Source organism: Corythoichthys intestinalis, chromosome 11 (assembly GCF_030265065.1).
Source record: "Corythoichthys intestinalis isolate RoL2023-P3 chromosome 11, ASM3026506v1, whole genome shotgun sequence".
NCBI lineage: Eukaryota > Metazoa > Chordata > Actinopteri > Syngnathiformes > Syngnathidae > Corythoichthys > Corythoichthys intestinalis.
Window position 1 is genome coordinate 46,510,430 of NC_080405.1, and position 26,905 is coordinate 46,537,334.

At 38.0% G+C, this 26,905-nt stretch overlaps 1 protein-coding gene across 3 annotated transcripts in view; it reads right to left on the reverse strand.

Moving 5' to 3' along the window:
* prom1a (prominin 1a) overlaps positions 1–26,905 on the reverse strand; it is a 135,661-nt gene that overhangs the window by 98,511 nt on the left and 10,245 nt on the right. For 2 of the 3 annotated variants that reach the window (XM_057849375.1, XM_057849374.1), the window contains exons 2-3: positions 3,655–3,713; positions 3,331–3,357 (exon numbers count right to left, since the gene is read on the reverse strand). In XM_057849375.1, the coding sequence (XP_057705358.1) occupies positions 3,331–3,357; positions 3,655–3,713 (86 nt within the window). The remainder of the gene's footprint in view (positions 1–3,330; positions 3,358–3,654; positions 3,714–26,905) is intronic. The other variant, XM_057849376.1, reaches the window with a different exon arrangement.

The window sequence follows — 26,905 nt, forward strand, 5'->3', positions numbered from 1 at the left end:
GAACTAAATGGATTGTACGTCTAGCGCAGTCAATGACAGCCATTCAGTTAAAAGAGACACTATTTTAGTGGAAGATTTTGGTAACAACTTGTTGGTTCCTTTTTTTTTGTTTTGTTTTTTAAACAGTGACACCTTTTTAAAACGACATATTGATTCTTGGCAGGAGCATACTGTATCGAGAACCTTTTGGGATACAAGGTATTACCATATATCACCATTTCGATATTTTGTCACAACGCTACTATACACATTTGAGTCCAAACGTCGACATTTTGGAATGTTACACATTTGGAAGTGTTTACCTGAAAGAATGAATATTTTGGAATGTTTAATATTAAAAACTGTTAAGCCCCTAAAGCAGGGGTCGGCAACCCAAAATGTTGAAAGAGCTATATTGGACCAAAAAAAAAAAAAGTTTGGAGCCACACCCAACCCCCCCCCCCCCCCCAAAAAAAAAAAAAAGCCTTATATAAGCCTTATAGTTAAGCCAACACATTCTGTACAGTATGTATCTATATTAGCTATATTAGCCTACCATCAAAATGACTAAGTTGGCTAAAAATGCATAATGAGCCTTCACGATGAGCCTTAAATGTTTATTTTCCCTACAGTGCATCCTATAGAGAATGATGCACCACGTGACTACTACAATTCCCTCCACCATCTTTTTCCATTTCCAAACATTTTTGGAAAAGCTCCAGCGAGGTACTAGGGCAGTGCTAAAGAACAGCATGCGGCTCAAGAGCCCTAAACTTGCCCTAAAGGGACATCGACAGAAATAAAATAAATTTAAGCGATCTGGAGCGCACCAGAAACTATCTAGTAAACATTAGCATTATATAGCATTTAAGCTAGCGGACTTTTGCTTAGAAAGTTAGCCAATTGTTGTAAATATTAGCATTATAAAGCATTTAAGCTAGCGGACTTTTGCTATGCAAGTTAGCAAATTGTACAAATGCAACAATTGGCTAACTTGCATTGCAAAATTCCGCTAGCTTAAATGCAATATAATGCTAGTGATTAACAGATAGTTTCCAGCGCGCACTAGAAACTGGTGCGTACCACAAACAATGTGGTGCACACCTGGTTGCTTAAATTTATTTTATTTCTGTCGATGTCCCTTTTGGGGCTCCTTATAATGTACAATGTATAAAATAAGTGTAAAGTATTATTCAAAATGGTTATCGGTACCGATACTTGATACATTTCTTGTGCAGTTAATTAGCATTACTGGACAACCAATTAGCAAAACTTTATTCCCTATAGCAGTGGTTTTTAACCTTGATAACGGTACCAAACCCCACAAGTTTCACATGTGTTAACAGAGACACATGTGCCATACGGAATTAGATGAGATATTTATTTTTTTCCCCGCCAGATTCAAAACTGATATATCGAAGCTAGCAAACTAATATCTAAGTGAATTTCTGTTCAAAAATCTTAACAATTTGACAGCCATTTTGATGTTTTTAAATGCGTCAAAATTTAAAAACCACGCTGCCCATAGGTTTGTTATACTTCCTAATATCAAGTGCAAGTCAACCTTCCACTGAGCAAACCAGTTTCTCCTCCCATAAGACATACCTGTCAACCCGAGGCCGTTGGCAATCTTACAAATAGTGACGTATGCCCTTACAAATTGGTGACTAATCTTACAACGTTGTATGTAGCGTGCAATATGAAACAAAAATAAAACTGAATTTTGAAAATAATATGAATTTATCGGTAATATTGTATTATATAACCTGGTGCAATCAAAGAACAATCAATATCTTCAGCTACATCATGATTACTAAAATTTAACATTGACTTTTGTTATAATTGTATGTAGCACTTTTGGCAATTTCTATCACGTCTTGATGGCTGCACTTCAGCTCGCAATTCAGTTTGACTCGAAGGTAGTTCGTTAGTGTGTCCAATCATAAATTAAAAAGTTCAATTAATAAAATTAACTTACCGATGCAATCTTTGAGTCAGGGAACATTTCTTTTGCTAATTCTGAGAAGTGATCAGCAATAGTTGCAGGCAAATTATGTTCGGCAACAAATTGGCAGAATGAAATCTCCGCTTTCGTCACTTTTCATTCTGCAGACTTCATCTTTATGGCCAGTGTTGTTAATCTTACTTTTAAAAAGTAATTAATTAGTTAAAAATTACTTCTACCAAAAAGAAATTGAGTTAGTAACTCAGTTACCTGAAGGTAAGAGTAATTAGTTACTTGGCAAAGTAACTGGTGTTACCTTTCATGTAAAATAACAAATAAATGAAACATAGTAACCTTTGCTATGTTTGGAAATCGTTTAATGTTGTGAATCAACTGTTAAAGTTGTTAAGATTGCTACCGTTTTTGCATTAGTTCCATTCTGTCTACTTTCAACATGTTAAAGTTTTAAAACTGTTTCATCATTTAAAGGTAGATTCAAGTCAAGATTTTGCCGATTTAGGAGTATTTTACGTAAAAAGTTACTTAAGTTGGCTAGGAAGGTTGACTACAACAGAGCCTTTCTGAGAAGTCTACTGCTTCAAAATGGCAGCTGTTTATTAACGCCGCCGTCTGCCATTTCGCATGTAGTTCTATAAGCATTTGATATCTAGGCGTAGATTGTAGGCTGTCGGCTACAGTCAGGAAATATTGGAGGCACCTAGCCTAGCATCGCGTTTGCTACAGCGTCACAACACTCTTCTCTCTCAGTGTCTCTGACTTTTCTCGCGTCATTCAACCAACGTAGTAATGCATCGTCTCGTTGCCGAGACGGTGACAAAATCCAAATAGAGAAGAAAAAAACAATGCACGAAAACGTACAGATTTTGAACGTACGGCGTACACATTTAAAAATCAGTGCTCACTTGTACAAACTACGCCGAAAACGTACAACTTGACAGGTATGATCAGTTAGAGGACAGGCAACTAAAAGAATTTGGATAAAGCCTGTAAACTGGGGGCAAACCAATCCAAAACCTGGTCTAAAATGTCATTTTTCCTAGATTTAGTGAGCGTATAAAAATGGGGCTCTGCGTGTCTTAACCTTAATCAAACCCTTGAGACGTACTCACAAAACCTCTAGGATTCAATCAAACCCAAGTTAAGAACCACTGCCCTAGAGGAAGAAATGGAGAGTCAACAAAGTTTGAATAAGTAAAGTAAAGTTCCTCTCTCGCTCATGTGGCTAAATGCAAACTTTAAAACAGGTCAAACATGTTTTCTTAGAAAGTAAAAAACAGAATCGTGCATTTAACGGTGAAAAATGTAAACGCAAAAACGAAAACAAACAAACAAAAAGTATGTCTCTCGCGGAGAGGTGATGTTTGCTTTGCACTTTTTAATTTTACCTGCAGGCTCAGCACTATGTTCTCTGGCTGAAGGAGATGTCAGATGGTTTCAGATGAAGAAGAAGAAGAAGACGCATGCAGAAGACAAAGCAATAAAACACAAGCGTCAAAGGAAGAGCAGGAATAAACACAAACAACCTTGAAACCAAAGAGGAAATGATCCAAACAAAAGACATGAGGCATGCGTACACGCGTAGAAAGAATACAAAACGGACTTCTGGGGATTTCTACGATGTACCGTGAGGAAACATTTGCATTTATAACAAGATGTGATTTCTCAGGCTATTCCAAATGTGTTCACTACTTGGAAAGGAATCCACCCACCTTCTGGTATTCAGTCTGAAGGGATCCGAACCTGTCCTTGGCCAGTCTGATAAGGAGATCTGAAAGACAATTTGAAAAGGGACTGGTCAAATGCATTTTCTGGGGCTAAACCTTTCTATGATACAGTACCAAACCTTTTCATCGAACAAATATGAATATACATTTTTAACAGTGACATTGACGAGCATTGTCAGCCAAAATCTGACACCACAATCCCTACCAAAACCACCCCATGGGCAAAAAAACTGACAGGGTCAAATTTTCGATTGATTCCCTCTCTAGCCTGTAGACATATTGCTTACACTGACGTCCCCCCCCCCCCCCCCCCCCCCAAAATAAAAAATAAAAAATTAATTCAACTAAAACAAGGCCATTAAATCCTTGGCGAATTTCTGTCTTAAACTGACAGAATTTATGGGTTATTTCTAGTTGTTGTTTCGGTGAGAGAATCGTAAAATTTTTGTGATTAAATTGTAAAAGTCATAAATTGAGCTAGCTTGGTTGTTATTTTCTTGATTTTTTTTTTTTTTTTTTTTGCTGTCGCTTGACATTTTCTCTTTGCTGTGCAACAAAGTTTGTTCCAACTGGGAAGGCTGGCAGTGATCATGCTCACTGCCATTGATAATCAACCGCCCAAGTCAAAATGGATTGGACAAGAGCTGTAGCTATCAAGGATTTAAGTAGTCAATTAATCTATCAACTAGTAAATTCGAATAATTGAGTAATCAGATTAGGAACATTTAATGTGTTGCAGAATAAATTTTAGGAGATGTAAAACAAAGGCTTGCTATGGTGTCAAATGAGCATTAAATGCAAAAACGAAATTCCTGAATGTTTCTTCAAACAATGCAGGATTGCACTTTCATTTAAAAATACATTAAAATACCTGAGATTGGCCTCAAACGGTATTTAAAAAAATCAATAAATAATGATCTAAGTACAACAAAAGAACAATTGGCTAACTTGCATAGCAAAAGTCCGCTAGCTTAAATGCTATAAAATGCTAACTTTTTATATATTTTTTTAAATACTCTGAACAAATCGTTCAAACGCATGTTCCCACAAAAAAAGCTAAATTAACCTATAAACTAAATTACTAAATTAATTATTATTAATGCATTAAAAAAAAAAAGCTTATGTTGGCCTGAACAGGGAGCAGCAGGATTCAGCCATGTTAAATGAGTTATGTTATATTAACTGTTGCCAGTGTTGGTAATCTTACTTTAAAAAAGTAATTAGTTACAGTTACAAATTGTTTCTCCCCTCAAAATAACTGAGTTAGTAACTCAGTTACCTCAACAGAGTGATTAGTTACTCAGCAAAGTAACTTACGTTACTTTTCATGTTCTACACATTATTACATGATCCATTCTATAACGTCTTTCACATCAAATATGTTTATAGTAACTGACTGAATCGAACTATTTCATTAAAAAAAAAAAAAACATAGGTCATCCTTTGTACATTTTTTAAAATTTCACTTAAAAAAAGAGTGTAAAGATCAGGTCTGATCACGTCATTTTCAAAGTACCGGATTCGGCAAAAAAATATTGGCCATGCCTTTTTTTAATATATATATATTTTTTTTATTAAATCGTTTTCTAATTGTATTTAACGTTACAGACATAATATGTTTCACTCTTCCAGAGTCTTTAGTTTAGGCTTAAGGTAGGGTTATCAAATTCATCCTAATAACGGCAGTAATTAATTTTTTAAAAAATGTATCACGTTAAAATATTTAACGCAATTAATGCATGCGCTGCACGACCCACTCATGCATTGTCGCGCTCAATCTGTAATGGCGCCGTTTTACCTATAAAGAGAGGTAAAAGGCAGCGTAAAATGAGTAGAGTGAATTTTAGCAGCCTTTGGAGCCTTTTTTTAATTGGCTAAAACCTTTCAATCCCTCTCCCTATAATTAGAAATACCATGGGAAGCAATGTGGTGTGCAATGTGCAAGGTAGCAATTGATCTTTATCTTAACACCTTATGTTATTTGCCAACACAGAGAAGATATATCAATTGGTAGCACTATGCACAGTAATGGTTCCACTTCCCATCATGCATTTGGGCATGACTACAGTATCATTTACTGAAAGCTCAACAAATACAATAGATGGCAATATTTAGTCACAATATACAAAGTCACAAGTCTTTCTATCCGTGGATCCCTCTCACAGAAAGAATGTTAATAATGTAAATGCCATCTTGAGGATTTATTGTCATAACAAAAAAATACAGTACTTATGTACTGTATGTTGAATGTATATATTCGTCCGAGTTTTTTTCATTTTTTTCTTAATGCATTGCCAAAATGTATATGATCGGGAAAAATTATCGGGAATGATTGGAATTGAATCGGGAGCAAAAAAAAGCAATCGGATCGGGAAATATCGGGATCGGCAGATACTCAAACTAAAACGATCGGGATCGGATCGGGAGCAAAAAAAACATGATCAGAACAACCCTAATACAGACTTTAACTTTCAAACGCTGTTGTACTAAACTGTGACTTGTGTGTTCCATCACACCTTCAATATACAGGTGAGGCTTGAATCTCTTCCCTCTTCTGTCTTTGCTCAAGGTGTTTTGATTAAAAACTATTTTTAGTAATAAAAAACAAAAAATAATTATGATATTGTAGCATCTACAAGGACAACACCAACTTGGTGATGACAATACATACTGAACAGGAAAACAGTCCATTATTTTCAACTAATTGTACCCACCTGAACGCCACAAAGTGTGTAAAAAATTTCCCGAGCATTTAACATGAAGCTTGCCACGCTAAATGCTAATGCTAGCGAGAACGCAAATACTACGCTAACGCTCCAAGCCACCTAGCATCGCGTTTGCAACGGCATCACAACCCCCTTCCCCTCCTCTCCTCTCCCGCTCTGCTCTCTCCGTGTCTCTCAGACATTCCTCGCGTCATTCAACCAACGTAGTAACGCATTAGAACGCACGACTTTACATCTTCAGTAACGGTAACAGCGTTGCAAAGATGGGAAAATTAATTAGATTAACTCACTACTGACAAAAATAACGCCGCTATACTCGAACGTCATTATTAACAACACTGACTGTTGCCACTAGAGGGCAGAGTATCCAACCAAATCAATAAAACTAAATGCAAATACTTTCAAAACAAACCATTATAAAGCCACTCTAATTAAATGAATACTCGAGAAAAAAAATGTCTGAGTTTTTCTCTAAATCGAATTACTCGAGTTAATTGATTAATCGTTGCAGTACTAGATTGGGTGTTTATCGCTGTTAATCCCAGTCAGTGAGTTAATACTTAAAAACAAATACATACATTTCAAAAACCCGATCTTTTTAACCCGATTCTGACCCTCTGAAAATGACGTTCAGGCCAGATTTCCGATCATGACGTGGGATCTGGGGCATCCCTATTCTTGGCTTGCAAAATGCTACCAATTCTGCCCTCATAAAAACAAAGTTCAGAATCATCTTTATCTGCTACTCAAAAGCTCTGCTGATGTCAAATCCAGTGATCTGATATCTTTCAGTGTTTAGTAGCTTAGAAACTTGAGATTCACAGACAAGCTGGGCAAGCGTCTTTCTCCAAATCTACAAAATGAGAACTATACTCTGCGAATACACTCATCGGTATAGCAGTAAATGGTTGAAAGCCAGTCCGCAAATCAAGGGTAAGCTGGTTGTCCAGTTTCAGGAAGTGAACACCTAATGTTTCACCTGACAAGCAAAGTTTGTGAAAGGTCAGTGTCTTTTGTATCAAAGTTAATGTGTGACTTTGAATGGCTTTTGTCAGCATCTATTGTGGTTTTGAGGCCAGGTGGAAAATGATCGGGGCTTTGGGAAGGAAAGTTACGAAAAAGAGGACAGAGACAGACAGATTGAATGAATGAAGGGCAGGGATCACCTTTGAGCTTTTTGTGTGATGGGTTTCCCCGATAATGACAATGTTATGTAATCTTAAAAGAGAAAATGAATACAAAAATAGCCTTTTAATAGGCTTGTTAATTCAATTCATCATGTTGAATTCTTGAAGTCTTGCAATATATAATAACGATAAATAAAATACAATGTTTTGCTATTTCTTGTTACGAAATAATGCATTTACAAAAATATAAAAATATTAAATACAAAGAAATAAAATGATGCTGAAATGAAATTGCGGAATTTACTACAGATTTCAACGCTTTCCGCGGAAATCAAAACTTTAAGCGGAATACAGGGTGAGGTGCAGAATATTTCATTTTACATGTAGTTTTCATCCTAGCCACGATCATTAGTAGTTATCATTATTCTCGTAAAATAGAGTTCTGGATGTATTTTTAACAATATAATTGACCGGTCAGTACAGTGGCCGTTTACCGATTTATTATTATTAGGGCCGTCAAAATTATCGCGTTAACGGGCGGTAATTAATTTTTTAAATTAATCACGTTAAAATATTTGACGCAATTAACGCACATGCCCCGCTCAAACAGATTAAAATGACAGTACAGTGTAACGCCCGGTTATTACTTGTTTTTTGGTGTTTGGCGCCCTCTGCTGGCGCTTGGGTCCAACTGATTTTATGGGTTAGTACCATGAGTGAGCATGGTGTAATTATTGACATCAACAATTGCGAGCTACTAGTGTATTTTTTGATTGAAAATTTTACAAATATTAATAAAACGAAAACATTAAGAGGGGTTTTAATATAAAATGTCTATATATTGTACTAACATTTATCTTTTAAGAACTACAAGTCTTTTTATCCATGGATCACTTTAAGAGAATGTTAATGATGTTAATGCCATCTTGTTGATTTATTGTTATAATAAACAAATACAGTACTTATGTACCGTATGTTGAATGTATATATCTGTTTTGTGTCTTATCTTTCCATTCCAACAATAATTTACAGAAAAATATGGCATATTAGATGGTTTGAATTGCGATTAATTACGATTAATTATTTTTTAAGCTGTAATTAACTCGATTAAAAATTTTAATCGTTTGACAGCCCTAATTTTTATATATTGAACAAGCATGTTCGCCTATAGAAGCTCTGTGACGAGCTCAGCTCAAACATCGAATTAGCATAGCGCGGCGCTCAAAGTGCTGAATGCGGCTCGCCGGTGTCAGGACTGGAGCTTATCCTCTCGTCTTATGACTGGCTCGGTATTAGCGCCAAGGAGCTAAAAGGCTGAATGTGTAAAAAAAAAAAAAAAAAAAAAAAAGAGGAGGGAGACAGGAGGACAAAAAAAAGTGTCTGCAAAATGAATGGGCATGTGTAGAAGAAAATGACACACACGAAAAGCAGAAGTGAGAGGTGAAAAATGACAAACATGAATGGATAGATGCACAGAGAAAGAAGAAAAACTAATCAAGTTTCTCTAAATGCCACCAGACTCCAATATCAACCCGCGTGCTAAGCTCCGTGCTAACAGGCTTACCGAACAAAGTAGGGGGGAATAAATATCGAATATGTAAGCCAGTCCAGGACGCCACTAAACTTCATTCAGCCTTGCACTGCTTGTATGGCGACAAAGCCCACAGCCACTCGGGGATTTATCCGGCGACGTTACCCTTGTGAATTTGATGTTCTCAGTCACAATCTGCATGGGATTGCTCACAAAGTGGGAAGTTTGCTGATGCCCTGAGTTTGTAATGTTCTGGAACACACTTTACAAAAGTACAGACTTGAAGGTAAGGACGATAAGTTGCTAATTTGTCTAGTGTTGCAATGATACTAGTATTGGTAAGGCATTAAAATAACATCATCGCTGTCAGAGAGTACTAAGAAATAATATGCCAATGCTGTGAAATAGTGAGAGATCGAGATCTAAAAGCTGTTTACTAGTGGTGTCAACAATAATCGATGCGGCGATGCATCCCGATGCGCGGCATGGCCGATTCGATTCGATGCTGGCAACAAGCCGAATCGATTCAGCGCATTTTAAAATATATAGGCTAAGTACGTTCAAAAATCTTCCCTGCGCAATTCCGGTGATGCAACGGATTTGGTTTCTTCATTTGTACTATTATTCTCATGTTTCATTTTTTACACATGCACAACTCTGGTCAAGTTTCCCACCAACCTCGTAGAAGCCAAAATGTCTCCAGATGTCTGTTTTCAATGTCTTAGGTGCATCAATAATCTTTCTCACTCCCTCTTTCTCCGCTTCAGCCATTGTTATGTTATGTCCTATCTCTTAGAGGTTAGATCTTGCGCCCGAACCAGACACGAAATTCGGGTCGGGTCGGGCCCAAAATGTTAAGCATTCACGTTCGGGTCGGGCGACTAATAAGTTACAAAAAAATAAAAAAATAAAACGGTATAAAACAGAGAGCAGGCTCTCTGTATTGTGCATTTGCTTGTGCACGCACATGAACGCCGTGGCACCGCACCCTTTTCTTCTTCTCCTCCCGCTGTGGCGATTGCGATTCGTTACGAAAGACACTTTTATTTATGCACACAAAGGCAACAAAAATGTGATCCTTTTGAATCTTCTCTGTGTGTCTGCAAAACCGCATTTTTTTTTTTTTTTTTAAATATTAAATTTTCCCGGCGTTATTTCGTTGTGTAAATGCTTTTATAATGATAATAAAAATATGTAGACTATTTAAACATTAAGAAAACATGCGTTTTTTTTCTGCCAACTGAGAATTCGTTACGAAAGACTTTTTTATGCACACAAAGGCAGCACAAATGTGATCCTTTTGAATCTTCTCCTCTGTGTGTCTGCAAAACGTTTTTTTTTTTTATATTGAACTTTCCCAGCGTTATTTCGTTGTGTAAATGCTTTTATAATGATCATAAAAATATGTAGACTATTTAAACATTAAGAAAACTTGCGTTTTTTCTACCAACTCGAAGAAATAAAAGTAAATTGCTGCCACTGTGTTTTTTTTCCCGCGACACTCCAACAAATAAAAAATAAAAAAATTGGGTTTTTCGGGCTGGGCCTGCAAATCTTGTTAATTGATCGGGTTCGGGCCAGGTCGGGCTTCAATACCAGCGGGCCGTGTCGGGTCCGGCTCGATTTTTTAGGCCCTATCTAACCTCTATTGCACATATATAGTGGGCTAGGCCTACATTTTACTTTTGTTCTACATTGCAATTTAGTTGATGTTTTGTTTGCAACTGAACTGATCCCTGGATTGATATTGCGATAAAGATGCTGCTGCACTACAATATTTTCTTTGTCGTTTTCTTTAATATTTACTTGAACATTTTTATTGATGGGTCGTTGTGACTAAAATACAGTGACTGTTATTACTGATTTTGCACAGGAGTTTAGATGTTGCACTGTGTGAAAGGCTGCTACTGTGTGTAAAAAAAAAAAGAGAAAGCCCTGGTCTCATTCAAAGCACTAATTAAATGCTGTGATCTGTTTTTTTTTTTTTTAATATATATATGAAAGTATTTTCATTTGACTTCAACCAGGAGTGACACAAGAGCCAATAAAAAGTTGTTTAATGTCTGACCGCTTGTGTTGCCTCATGATTGACGAAAAATATGCTTTGCTTTAGAAATTTAATGCATCCCAGGCTTTAATGCATCGCGATGCATTGCCGAATCGAAACGAATCGAATCGTGACCCTCTGAATCAAATCGAATCGAATCATGGCCCTCCGAATCGTAATCGAATCGAATCGTGAGGGCAGTACCGATGCACACCTCTACTGTTTACATTGTGACATTCCTAAAATACGACATATTTCATGTTTGCATTTTATGGTTCCATCTCCATTCGAACAATGGTGCAATTATGCATGAAAACAATGTAGTATTCATGCCAGGCCCTAGGGGGCAGTGCAGTTTTACAAGGCGAAAGCCAATGATGCACTTCCTTGACAACAACCTCCTCAACCCGGAAGACAACATAGCCACCCACTCCAAACAATGGCACCCGCGTTTTTTTTCCCTTTTGCTCCAACAGGCACAAAAATGCAAACATTAAATATACCTGTATCTAAATTAAAAATATTATAAAAACAGTAAGTCAAAGCCGACGTTCTGCCATGTTTGCTGTTTTGAATGTTTAGTAGCAGCGCTTTGCCCAAAGTGACTTGCGTGAGTGCTCACGTCATCGGAGCGAGAGCTTTACATTTATATGGTTGCGGAGCAAGTACTGCAATCGAATCGTTCTGCTTTGGAGGCCAGAATTAAAAGTTTGCGTCTTCCGTTTTCGCTCTCACCATGTAAAGGCAATTGTAAAGGCAAAAGGATATTGGTCTCTTGTATTTTGTCTAGCTCATGTATATTTTGTATATCTTCAAAAAAAAAAAAAAAAAGTATCATTACAGCAGGGGTCGCGTTAACCGAATATTTTCCGTCATTGACCGTTTTTTTAAAACGGTGACGGAAAAAACTGAAGTTCATCCGTCATTTTGACAGGTTGCAATTCACACCCCAGGACACAGGGTGGCGAGTGAGCATATTAATTAGCTATTGTCTCTCTTGATGCATGACGTCGTTGGCCTTACTCGGAAAAATGTCAAGGCAACTGAGTGTTTGCCTGGTACGGCCAGACTGTTCTCCCTGTATTTTTCAAACACTGAGAGAAAAGTATGGGACACAGCCTCTCGAGTAGGTATAAAATCAATCGACAAATCAGATTTGTTTATTTGCGTGACGTGTTCTTCACGAGCAACGTCACTCTTGCTCGCCGAAAGTCGTCTCTACAACAACACGGATGGCGAACGGGAGAGCCGAGAATATGTTCCAATCCGCGGTAAATTCAGTTTTAAATGAGCTAAAACACATCGACACGAGTCACTGACAACAGTCTGTCTTGCGCTAGCCATGTTGACTAAACTCTGTTCTCCTCGTATGTTTACTTCTGCGCGCAAGTCCCTCGTCCTGCCCTCGTCGCTTTGCTAACGGCACGTCTGCCCGTCGCTGATTGGGGCACTCCGCTGTCTGTTTGCCTATTGTTAAGCTTGTTCGGACAGAATATTAATTAAAAATCAATGAAAACTAAATACTATTGAATATGTCATTATTATCATTTTTAAAATGTGACGGGTAAAAATAGATTATGACCGGATTTTTATGACACTGTCAGTCAAAATGACAGACAACGAAAAAGTCTAGCGCAACCTCTGCAGTACAGTATCGACCGATACCGGAATCGCTATCAAGTGACAAAAAATAGTATTGGTGTAACACTATAATAAAATCCAATACATTTCGGTTCAAACGCGAGTTGAATTTAATTACAGTTTAACAATACAGTGTCCCAGTTGAGAAATGTAAAGGTTTTTCCTAACTTTTGTTATTAATGGTGTCAGAAGTGGGATCATTATCATCGAGGTCATTTCCATAATTCCCAGTTGGAAGTTGACAACAAAAATCTAGCCTCTTTGAAAGCAGGTGTACAGGTTTTCAACCCAGAACAATTACATGGAGATCATGTTAACTCAACTTCATTGACAATTGATGTCATAGATGGGATGATTTGCAATCTGATATCCCGTATCTAGGTTGCGGGTACATGATCAAGAGTTCCAGGGGACAAAAAGATGAGATTTCCTTTCCACTTTCACACACTTTCAGGAACAGTGATCACTTCAGTCAAAAGTTGACACTTAAGACCAATAGCAGCCAATGTGTTATATAAGTGCTCCCTATAGGTTAAAAAACAAAAAAATTAATTCTTGGAAGAAATGGTTAAACTCTAACCAACACCAAACATGGGAGTCATTGATAGCCTTAGCTAAACACAATAAAAATTTACACCGCAACACTTAATGGCCTTGTAAGTTTCATTATTCCTATCTGCTTCATGAGCATGGCGTAAAGTAAACACCTCCGCACAAGGTCAGAACAGTGTTACCATGGAATCGGTTACTATGGAGAGAAAAATGGAGAGAGATAATCTGCCTTTACTCCACACAACAAACACTTTCCACTTCCTACACATATGCGTTTGGCATGTTCACCATACTCCTGTGCATGAAAATTTCAAAAAGAATGGCCTCACGTGCGCAGCTGCTATTGCGCTCGACTGACCACACGAGCAGCCGGGGAAAATAACTGTGGCATGTTTGCAACATGACAGCCTCCCCCTCCAGTGGGAATCACATTGATGGGTGCCACACACACACGGAGACACGCACGGCTACGGAGACGAGCTACCGTCGCGTCGACTAACCTCAAACGCAACGAAATCGACGTAGTGAGTCTGGATGTGACATGGGTGCGAGGTGACACATAGTAGCAGCTCCGAGTCACTACTTACGATGATGTAATATTACACAGCAACTCGGCTTTGAATGAACCCTTGTGCCTCAATGCAGTTTATTGCAAGCATACAGACAAAACCCCTCGCCAACTCTTGTGTGCCCATTCAGAAACATAACACCAATCATCAGGGCCGGCCCAGCCTATACGCAGACTATGCAGCTGCTTAGGGCCCCTAACAACTAGGGGGCCCCTAAATCTGGCGATTGTTTAATTTATATTCAATTTTGTTTCCTACAGTTTACTTTATTTGACTTTTGTGAGTGTTGATACTTGATTACAAGCTTCAAAAATAAAAGTTCTTCCTTAACTTCTTTCCTCCTTTAGAAAAAGGTTTGGCACTATCTACTGTAAGTACTGACAATCATTTGGGGTGAGAAGTTTGAAAGTATGCAGTGCAACAAAATCTGATTAATATACATAATATGGACGTATGGGTTGGATTGCATGTATGGGTTTCACAGTACACTTAGGCATGTGCCGGTATGAGATTTTGACGGTACAATAACCGTGAGCAAAAATACCGCGGTTTCACGGTATCACGGTATTGCAATTATAGCTCCCAAAAATGTTGAGATGTATGGGTTAAAAAAAAAAAATTTAAAAAAAACTTTTTTCCATTGAACAGTATTTTTTTTTTCAGACCATAGTTGCAAATTGGAACATGAATATATTGTTAAAATACATAAATTATCAATTAAAAAAATATTTGAAATAAAATTAAAATAAATATAACTTATAGACTATACTCACAGCCACAGCTCAAGTTGCACAAGATTACAGCAAGAACAAAATAATTTCTATAAAGTAAAAACACTTCTGAATAAAATTTTAAAAAATTTATACTGCATGACTTTTTTTTGAGGGTGGAAAAGCTTAAGTGAAGTTTCGCCATTTTCAGCCACTGTGTCAACTCTAATCTACATGATGTCATGCCTTTGTGTTAAAAAGAACATAAGGAATTCATAAGTTAGGTAAAAATGTATAAGTTAGTTAAAATGTCAATATTGTTGTGGAAAGGTTTCATCTAAAAAAAAAAAATAAATAAATAAATAAAATAAAATAAAATAAAATAAAATAAAATAAAATAAAAAACACATTGGGAGTGAGACCTCACCTTGATCCAGCGAACATGGATTTATGCTTAGGGCAAGATCATTGTTCGCAATTAGCGATCTTTGATGCTATCACTTTTTCCCCTTCATTCAAGCGAATCAAGCTTGTTTTCTCACTCTGCGGCTGTAACACACAACGAAGTTGCTCTCCCAGCTGTGCCTAGGCTAACATTCATCTTTGTAAGCTTTTACTTTGTTTGTATATTGAATTTGAAAGGAAAATGTGTGTTTTGTTTTTGGCGAACTTTTTCCATGGTGCTAATCTGTGGAAGCTACTCACGTGGAAAAATCTAATTGTACAACATTTTAAATGTATTCATTTTGTATATTAAACTTACCACGATTTGAGAGCTCAATAAATTGAAGAACAGTACGCCTCATGTTTGGAGTAATTGTTTTTGGGTTAGCTGGCTGTGTAGCCGATAGCATCACTCACACACAGCAACAAACGGGAGGGGGTGAGCGCTGCTGCGCCAAGCCGCTTCTGGCTGCATTTTTGACACAAGAAAAATAGCGAATACCGTCCTACGGTGTGACGGAAAATTTTAGTGGTTTTGAAACCGCGACGTTTTCACACCACGGTAAACCGTGAAACCGGTAACCGGCACATGCCTAAGTACACTGTGACGAAATGGTGGGCAAAAAATATGGGCCCCTTTGCATTATTTTGCTTGGGGCCCCCAAATGGCCTGGGCCATGCTTGCCAATCATTGTCCTGAAAGAATTTGATACGAATCCTCCACCCAGATTTCCTAATAGTTTTAAATATTGGTTGAAACTACAGGATATCACCTATAACTAGAAAACTCAATTCCTGGAGATATTTTGAAGGGATGGTTTGCTCTTCTGGTCAGTAACTTTTTCTAATTTCTATTACAATTAACGAATACAGTTATGTTCAAAATTATTCAACCCCCACAACTGATACCCTGCTGGCCAAATGTATTGGCACCCCTGCAATTCTGTCAGATAATGATCAATTTCTCCAAGAAAATGATTGCAATAACAAATGCTTCGATTAGGGCTGCAGCTATCGATTATTTTAGTAGTCGATTAATCGATGAACTAGTTTGTCGAATAATGGAGTAATCGGATAAGGAACATGAAAAATTAAAATACCTGAGCTGAGCCTCAAATGGTATAAAAAAATAATTAAATAAGGATCTATGTACAACAAAAGAACAATTGGCTAACTTACATAGCAAAAGTCCGCTAGCTTAAATGCTATACAACGGTAACTTCTTTTTTAAATTAAAAAAAAAAAAATTAACAATGCTGTTCACAAATGGTTCAGACGCATGTTCCCACAAAAAACGGCTAAATATACCCATAAACTAAATTACGAATGCATTAAAAACAGCTCAAAACAAAAACTTAGCTTATGTTGGTCTTAACATGGAGCAGCTGGATTCAGCCATATGAAAGGAAGGAGACTAGAGGGTAGTGTATCCACTTAAATCAATAAAACTGAATGCAAACACTTTCAAAATAAACCATTACAACGCCACTTTAATTAAACGAAGACTCGAAGCAGCAAAATTTAATTTGAATCTTTTTTTTTTCTTCCTAATCGAATACTCAAGTTAATCGATTAATCGTTGCACCACAAGCTTTGATCTTTATTTATTTTGCTTGCAATTAAAAAACACAAAAGAGAATGAAAAAAATAAAATAAATTATTATCATTTTACAAAACTCCAAAAATAGGCCGGACAAAAGTACTGGCACTCTCAGCCTAATACTTGGTAGCACAACCTTTAGACGAAATAACTGGGAACAACCGCTTCCGGTATCCATCAATAAGTTTCTTACGCCCCTTTCCCACTGAAACTAATGGGTCAACGCGTTTTTTCCAAGCCGATGCAACCCACTAGCAATTGGCATTTGGCACCTTTCCCATTGACAAAAAAAAGCCGCGTCTTTTTTTTTTTCCACCCTTCTAACCCCCCACCCTTCCTCAGCCGTGCGTAAGGTTACGTGACGTCACCACGCTAAGATGTGCTTTGACAAGTGCGACCGAATTCATTCAGTTCAAGGAAGTAAACAATGCAGAGCAACATGGAAGCCTGCTTTTTTCCACAGATGGAAAGGAGCTGGCGGGTCTCATCATCTTTCCAATGCTGGGACATGTTGCTGAATGTGGTGAGCTACTGGCTCTTTCTTCTTCTACTAGCTTTGTTGTGAGCATCGACGTAACTACGGTTGGGGGGCGTGTTAAATGGGAGGCGACTGGCACGTTGTTATGACGCATCACGTAAGAGCCTACGTCACATGACGATCAGAGCCGAGGTGATTTTAACGCGGGTCGCTTGGCGGGTTGATTGACACTGGTCGAGGCGGGTCGCTGCACCTTTCCCACTGCCACCAAAAGCCGATTGTTAGTGGGTTGACATGGGTTTTTTGGCCAGTGGGGAAGGGGTATTACAATGCTATGCTGGAATTTTAGACCATTCTTCTTTGGCCAACTGCTCTAGGTCTCTGAGATTTGAAGGGTGCCTTCTCCAAACTCCCATTTTCAGATCTCTCCACAGTACTGGTGTCAACAATAATCGATGCGGCGATGCATCCCGATGCGGGCCATGGACGATGCGATTCGATGCGGGCAACAAGCCGAATCGATTCAGCACATATTAAAATATATAAGTCCGTTCAAAAATCTTCCAGTGATGCAATGGATTTGGTTTCCACATTTGTATTATTATTCTCATGTTTACCTGTAGAGGGAGCTATTGTACAAGCAATGCAGGGGGGACGAGGAACTCAAATCTGTTTCCTCACGGGAGTAACGTCACAGACATGCGCAATTGCGCAGTGGCACTCAAGAAAGCAGAGATAAGACATACTAACAATGGCTGAAGCGGTGAAAGAGGAAGCGCGAAAGATTACTGACGCACCAAAGACATTGAAAGCAGGCATATGGAGACATTTTGGCTTCTATGAGGTTGGTGGGAAACTTGACCAAACTTATGCGGTGTGTAAAAAATGAAAGACTGCTAGTGTGTGTAGAAAAAAAAAAAAAGAAAGCCCTGGTCTCATTCAAAGCACTAATTAAATGCTGTGATGTTTTTTTTTATTATTTTTATATATATTACTATTTTCATTTAACTACAACCAGGAATGACACAAGAGACTATAAAAAGGTGTTTAATGTCTGACCGCTTGTGTTGCCTCATGATTCACGAAAAATATGCTTTGCTTTAGCATTTTAATGCATCCCAGGCTTTAATGCATCGTGATGCATTGCCGAATCGAACCGAATCGAATCGTGGCCCTCTTAATCGAATCGAATCGAATCGAATCGAATCGTGGCCCTCCGAATCGTAATCGAATCGAATCGTGAGGTCAGTGCCGATGCACACCTCTACTCCACAGGTCTTCTATGGGATTCAGGTCTGGACTCATTGCTGGCCACTTTAGAAGTCTCCAGTGCTTTTTCTCTCAAACCATTTTCTAGTGCTTTTTGAAGTGTGTTTTGGGTTTCTGTCCTGCTGAGGGACCTCTGAGGGAGATCCAGCTTTCTCACAATGGGCCTTACATGATGCTGCAAAGTTTGTTGGTAGTCTTCAGACTTCATAATGCCATGCACACAGTCAAGCAGTCCAGTGCCAGAAGTAGCAAAGCAACCCCAAAACATCAGGGAACCTCCACCATGTTTGACTGTGGGGACTGTGTTCTTTTCTTTGAAGGGCTCGTTTTTTTCCCTGTAAACTCTATGTTGATGCCTTTTCACAAAAAGCTCTGCTTTTGTCTCATCTGACCAGAGAACATTTTTCCAAAACGTTTTCTCAGGTAAGTTTTGGAAAACTCCAGCCTGGCTTTTATATATCTCTGGGTCAGAAGTGGGGTCTTCCTAGGTACCCTACCATAGAGTCCCTTATCATTCACACAAAAAATAAAGATGGTGGAAGAAATAAGCATCTTGAATTTGAAACGGTATGTTGTCGGCGATTAGCCTAGCAATGATCTTAATTGTGGTTGTCAGCCCAAAACCCTCTAAATATATATTAAATGGATCTTACCAGATATAAAATGACTACTACATAATCTGTGGTAATCGTTTGGAGCCCAGTTTTCTCGTCGAATTGCAGCAATCCATCTCGCTCTCCTCTCCGGGTCTCTCGGAATACGGTAGAACTTCAAGTCTCTCCGTCTATCTTCTCTGTTATTGCAACCGACCGGCACACACGCCTTCACCATTTTGATTATTAATGTTAATGAGCAGAAAAACACGCCATAATAGGAGGAATTTACGTAACGGTAATGCATCAACATGACGAGTTGACGTACAATATGGCGCGGGGGCGTGGTTGTGACGTCATGTGAGTAGGGTCTATATGCTGCCATAGCAGATTCATGGCGCATTGAGCCCCAGAACTATTGTTAATTTGTCCGTTTAACCCTGGAGACCCCTGTTTACAGACATTGCGCAACCGCTTTTGTTTCAACCTAGCCATAAAAAGAAGGTAAGTAATCGTATTAGCTTGTTTTAGCTTAGAATAATTAATTGTCTAATATATAGTTAAAAAAAAAAATGAAGGTAATTAATGATATTTATTATTCAAAATGTCTGTTGTTTTTAGCTTAGAATCATTAATTGATGTGTCATATTTCGTTTAAAAAAAAAAAAAAAACACTTAAAAAAATTATTCACTTACATATTTTAAACTTTTAAACAAATTACGTCACAATGAAAAAATTGGCGTCTGTAAAAAAGTCAAAGATATCCACCTCATGACTATCGCATAATTGTATTTTATTCGTTACTGTCGCATTTTCCCCAATATTTTAGATAATCGATCCGAAAAAAGAAAAATGAAAAAATAACGTTTAATATATGAACAAGAAAATATCGACCACTCCTTGTTGTCTGCGATTTCTGCATTGCGACCCTTGTTAAATCACCATGTTTCACCCATTAAATCCCTCAAAAATCCGGCTGTGCCCATTCACATCTGTGTCTTGACACTCGGTGATACATGCTACATGGAGTTTTTGGATCGAAACAAGTTAAATACGCGATAATATCTCATTAAAATCGTGGCGTCTTTAATTCTGCTCTCGCCTCCAGTTATGGTTATGCTGTTTAATTTTTTTTTTTTTTTTTTTTTTTAAATGCTCTCCTGTTCAAAAATTTTCCACCCCCCAAAAATAGAGATTTTAAGCTTTCCAATGATGTATCACACATGCATATCGGACAATTTTGAAAGTTGGCTAAATTGGGGGTCTCAGAGCGGAACTTCAAGTCACCTGAGTGTTTTCCGCCAAATATATATATATATATATATATATATATATATATATATATATATATATATGTACATACAAAAAAGCAAAACAGCGATGATCTGAAAAACACCAAAACCCCGGAGCTTCCTGAAGAATTGTGGTCACTTGCTATTAATTTTGGGGCAATTTTGAGTGAATTCCTGTTTAACTCATTGGCTTAGACTGAGAGGGTCTCCCACTTAGATGGATTGGACGTCAATGGCAGACATTGGTTTAAGCAGTGTCTGAACAAGCCATGACAGGAATTGCAATATATTCAAGTGATTAAGCTGTAATTTGGCATTAAACAAACAAACAAACAAAAAAAACGTATATTTTTACAAAAAACTTGGTATTGGTACAGTATCGGCTTCGGCCAATACCAAACAGCCGTATATCAGTATAGACAGCCAAAAAAAATCTGTAAGATTTAATATTGTATTTGGGTAGCTTTGCTCTGCAAAGCATCATCACAACTAATGCTGTCAATAGTAGTGAAGGCATTTAGCTGATTGTGAGGAGTTCCTACTTCTAAAACAATTTTCCACTGAAGTTGAGTACCTTTTACCTGAATGCTAGTCTAATCCAGACTACCCAAGACAAATCGCTAACGCTAAACCTGGATTTGAACTCCTTTACGCAAACAACTTTCATGGGAAAAAAAAAAACCTGTCAGAAGTGGGAAAGCCTCAAAAGTCTAGTGCGAGAGTTCACCTTTCGCCAATTTCCACGAAACTTTCCCACGTGTCAGCTCAAGTTCCTGAGGCCGCATCGGTGAGGGCTCCCTAAAACGAAGCGGTTTTGGCGGCGAGGATGAGTCAGGTCATTTAGCGTCGCGCGGTCCACTCGCAGAGGGGAGGCGCTGCATCCGCCAACGAAGCGGAACAAAGGAACCGGGGAACGCTTGACTGGCTATCCCCACTCGCCTCGCTTCTCCTCCGATGACCCGAATACGACGTCACCCGCCTCCCCAACTCCGATGAGACACGGCCTCGGTAGCACCCGGAGGAAGCGTCCGATCTTTCCGCTGTTTTGAATGCGTCCTTTAATTGAGCGGTTCCTTTTAGCTAGCCTTCCTATTTGTAATGTCCAGCTCAACTTCTTAATGTCGCACTTGCTCTAATGTTGTCTTTTTCTGTTTCGCAATAGGCTGGAAATTTTGAAATGCATCTCGACAATCAGGGAAGAAGTGCAAGTTGAAGTAGTAGTAGAAGTAGTAATGATGTACACAGAGAAATAATGACACCATATTGTCACTAATGTTGCACCAATATTATCTTTCGGATTTGCGCAAAATTCGTACAATAAATTGCAGTATTTTTCATAGTTTGGCCAGGGGTGCGAGTTATACTCTGGAACAGTGATTTGGAGTGACACTGATGGTTTGATTAACTTGTTAGCATGTTCTTTATGCTATAGTTATCAGTTATCTCAATAGCTATTGTAACGCGCGGCCGGGCAGGATGAGTGCATAAAAGGTAAAAAAAGGAAGCAGACGTCCACTTATGCACTTTTAATGGACAAAAATAAATCCAGCTCAACCACTCGGAGCTCAGCGGTATGCACACACGCGTTCCCAGACAAACTCCAACACACAGGTAAGCAACAACAGAAGAAGAACATATATAACAAATAAAGTAGCGCCACCGCGTGGTGGATGTCAGGAGGAAGACCACTCAAGGAGGTGACTGTTACACTATGTTACATTAACATACCGGGCAAGTTCTCAGTTCATTGTTTATGCGTCATGTAACGTTAGCATACGCTTATTCAGCCTGTTGTTCTCCATTTTTTTTAAAAATTGCCTTTAAAAATGACAATTTTGTTCTTGGTGTTGGATTTTATAAAATTTTCCCCCAAAATGTGCCTTATACTCCGGTGCAGGGCTCCAGACGGCAACAAAGTGGTGGCATTTTGTGACTAAAATTAGAGCCTGTGAGAGTATTTTTTTTCTTCATCTACTCGCACATGCGGGACCAGTAACGTTTCAGTGTTTTTTTGTGTTTGTTTTTGTTGCAGAAAAACTCCTTAACAGTTAAATCCACCAGTTGGCGATAATGTAATAAGCTGGTTAGCCGAGGGAAAATACAACAGAAGAAAAGCAAGATGGCGATGTGGGAAGCCCCTCCTGACTCGATGCCGAGCGAACTGGAATATATAAAAAAATACTCCAGACGAAAAAAAAAAATTCAACCACAAAAGGGAACCTCGTGGTGTGCAATCGCTTTCACTTTCGTGACTTTTGGACAGTTAAATTGTCATCACTTCCAGGAGAGCCAGATTCACGAAACGGGTGTCCGGAGAGGCTCCACCTGTCTCGGCCATTGTTACACACCCGTCTCCCTGGTCATCTCCAGTTGTGGTTTCCACTTTCACATAATATATACGGTGCCACACCATGTTTCTATTTGTTATTTTCCAAGTGGTAAGTGCACAACTGCCAACAGATATAACATCCAAAGTAATGATGTTAGACTCTGTCGTTTTCTCAAGATATATTTCAATCGCAATTCAGCGACTGCTTGCAAAAACAGAGCATGACCACGCTCTCCCTCCCGTGTGATGCATTCAAATGCATTCACGAAACGCTCACAAAACGGACTTGGATAAGCTGCCAACAGAATACACAGTGTACATATATATACTGTATATGGCGGAAAACACAGACAAGACTGAAAAAGCAGTTTCTGCTGTTGCACTCCTCCTTAAAATAAACTGCTGTATTTTTAAGCCAAAAGAACTGTTGTGTTTGATAGAACAATATGTCTACATGCTGCCATAGCAGATTCATGGCGCATGAAGCCCCCGAACTATTTTTAATTTGTCTGGTTTTCCCTGAAAACCCCCGTTTACAAACGCCACGCAACCGCTTTTGTTTCAACCCAGCCATAAAACGAAGGTAATTAATGATATTTATTATTCAAAATGTCTGTTGTTTTGAGCTTAGAATCATTAATTGATGTGTCATATTTCGTTTAAAAACACTTAAAAAAATTATTCACTCACATATTTTAAACTTTTAAACAAATTATGTCACAATGAAAAAAACGGCGTCTGTAAAAAAGTCACGGATATCTACCTCATAACTATCGCCTAATTATATATTTTTTGTTACTGTTGCATTTTCTCCAATATGTTAAATGATAAATAATCAATCCAAACGAAAAAAATTGGGAAAAAAAATGTTTAAAAGGGTTAATATATGAATAAGAATATCTCGACCACTCCTTGATGTCTGTGATTTCTACATCGCGACCCTTGTCATATTACCATGTTTCACCCATAAAATCCCCAAAAAATCCAGCTGTGGCCATTCACAGCTGTCTCTTGACACTCAGTGATACATGCTACATGGAGTTTTTGGATCGAAACAAGGTAAGTACGCGATAATATCTCGTTAAAGTCGTGGCGTCTGTAATTTTGCTCTCGCGTGCTCTCACCTCCAGATAAGGCTTTGCTGTTTAAGAACATTTATTTTTTAGAATGCCCTGTTCAAAATGTTTCTTCCCCCAGAAAATTGAGATTTTAAGCTTTCAAACAATGTACGGACAATTTTGAAATCTGGCCAAATTGGGGGTCTCAGAGCGGAACTGTTTTCCGCTGCGGAGTGTTTTCCGCCATATATAGAAAATTCAATTACATGCATTGACACTTTCGGGCGGGGGGGCTGGCCCCCCCTTAAACCCCGCTTATGTTTGTATCCCAAAATGTTATCAATATGCGCCTGCCATAAATCGATAGTTTCAAAAATGTACAAATATTGGTTTAAAAAAAGTCACAGTAAAAAAACAAAACAGTTGCTATCAAAATCTTCCACTCGAATACTGTCTTTGTTAACATAATGGCTGCCATTACAGCGGTAGACGCCTCGGACAGGCAGATGAACGTTCATTCATTCAAAACTAGAACATTCGAATTTTCGCAGCCAGTCTTTCCGATTTTCGCCGCATTTACATGTCACTTCCTGTTCATTTTAGGGCATTTACAATTCAGTTCCTGATGAATTTGAGTCACTGCCTATTCATCTGGGGAGATAAATACCCCAAAATGAACATGAAGTGATAAAAAATCAACAGCAAATGACCTGAAAATCTGAGAAAAACTTAGCATGTCAATTTACAGTGTGTGCCCCTGAATTTTCTGCTTACGACCCTAAAATTTTAAGTTGGGGGCACTGGGTGACTTTCCTCTTCTTTGCGCATTTTTGGCTGGTGCTACCTATACTCAGCGGCGACTCATTGTCCATAAAATACGGTATGTTTTTTTTCCGTTTAATAGTAATTTACTGCATATTTAATTGACTGTAAAGTAATTACTAACGTGGCTTGGTCAGACACTGCTTAACCCGTTGACTGCTATTGACGTCTACTAGTGATAAACTAATTGGTGAGAGGTTGAATCTTGGCCAAAGGTAGCCAAAGGTTCTCATCCCTAGTTCACTCCGCGGCATTTTTCCATTTACGACATCTACGCTGCGACGTGGAAACACAAAAAGGGATACGATGAAGCACTTTAATTCCCTGCTGGCTCTGCTCTTGCGAATCGACGCCAAAATAGCCTTCAGTGACACTACGTTGTTACTGGTGAAATGGATCCCAATCTGGGATTAAACTCGCACAGACAGACACACGAGCTCACATTTAGAGGAGCCGCAAGGTCGGAGCATGCAGTAAAACAGATTGAACACCAAGGACACAAAAAGCACAGAAAAAAAAAAAATCTCAGTTTATCGACAACTTTTAATACGTAGGAAAATACAACATATATATAGGCGTATCATCATAGTTTTTCTCTGTTACTATATTGCACTGTATCTATGGCTAGCTTTTGTATACACGTTAGCAAAAGGTTATTCATACAGTAGTCAATCAAATCTAACGTGTTATATTAACGTATTTGTAAATTTTTTGTATCACTTTACTAAAAAATGATTTCTGTGAAATTGGGTTCTATTTAGCCGAAAAAAAAAAAAAAAAAATTATAAGAATAGCAACAAGTGCATACACAGGTTAATTGTAGTGTCACACGTACTCCATTTTTTAGCTCCTTATTCTGACACCCGGCTGTGTCGTATTGGCCGATATTGTACCGAAACCATGTTTTTTGAAATAATATACAGTATATACATTTTCTGCATACTGACTTGAATATAAAGTCATTGCTATCATAGCTTGGTCAGACCCTGCGTAACTCATTGAAATTCACAGCAGAGGATGGTTGGATGTCATCATATCATCCTTATCAGTGGTGGATGAAGTAATGTACTCACTTTTTTTTACTTCAGTGACAAAGAAAAAAATACTTAATTAAAAGGACAAGTATCTAAGAAAAAATGTCCTCAAGTAAAAGAACAAAAGTACATGCTTTAAAATTTACAAGTAAAATGTAAAAGTATTTTATGCTGATGCAAAAATGTGATATGTAGGATAGAATAGCCCTTTATTGTCACTATACAGTTGTACAATGAAATTATGGCACATCTCCCTTTACAGTGCAGGATAAGTTAAATTAAAATCTTAAAAGTTATTTAAAAGTATAAAAGTATAAAATATGCGTGAAATAGTCCTATGTACAAGCAGTGCAGATCATGGAAGTGAAATAGCAGCAGTTTGACAGTGAAGACCTTCAAAAGTGCACATTAGTATTGCACATAAGTGAGTATTGCACATAGAATATTGCATGTAAATGAATATTGCACATTCGGTGATGTGTTGTTAAGTATGGCAGTTCAGGGTGGAGATAGCTTTAGCAAAGAAACTTTCTCAGCCTGTTTGTTCTTATATATTTTTTAAAGATACTTATATAACTGTGCAGAATGGGGAAAAAATATATATAAAATTGACTGCAATGTAAACAGAAGCTTAACAAGCTAAAAAAAAAAAACCTCCAAAACTTATCTTAATGGCAGATTGCAAGCAACTATCAGGTGCATACACCCACCTTCTAATACAAGAGTGTGCAGCACCCATTTGAAGGTGCGCTGCTCTCACTGTTGTTTTTTATTGGTCAGTATTATTGCTGCAACGATTAATCGATTAACTCGATTAGAAAAAAATATTCAAATTAAATCTTATTGCTTCGAGTATTCGTTTAATTAAAGTGCTGTTGTAATAGTTTATTTTGAGAGTGTTTGCATTTGGTTTTATTGATCAGGGTGGATATACTGCCCTCTGGTCTACCTCATTTACCATGGCTGAATCCAACTGCTCCCTGTTAAGACCAACGTAAGCCAAGTTTTTGTTTGAGCTGATGTTTTTTTATGCATTCATAATTTAGTTTATAGGCGTATTTAGCTGTTTTTTTGTGTGAATATGTCTCTGAACCATTTGTTAGGAGCATTGTAAAAAAAAAAAAAAAAGTTAGCATTTTATAGCATTTAAGCTCGCGGACTTTTGCTATGTACGTTAGCCAATTGTTCTTTTGTTGTACATAGATCCTTTTTTTTTTTTAAACTGTTTGAGGCTTAGCTCAGGTATTTTAATTTTGCATGTTCCTTATTCGATTACTCGATTATTCGAACTAACTAGTTCATCGATTATTCGACTACTAAAATAATCGATTGCTGCAGCCCTAGTCAATATCTTGTTCACCTGCCTAATCTTGTTTGTACTCGTTTTCCTCCCTCTAGTGCTCAATAATGGAT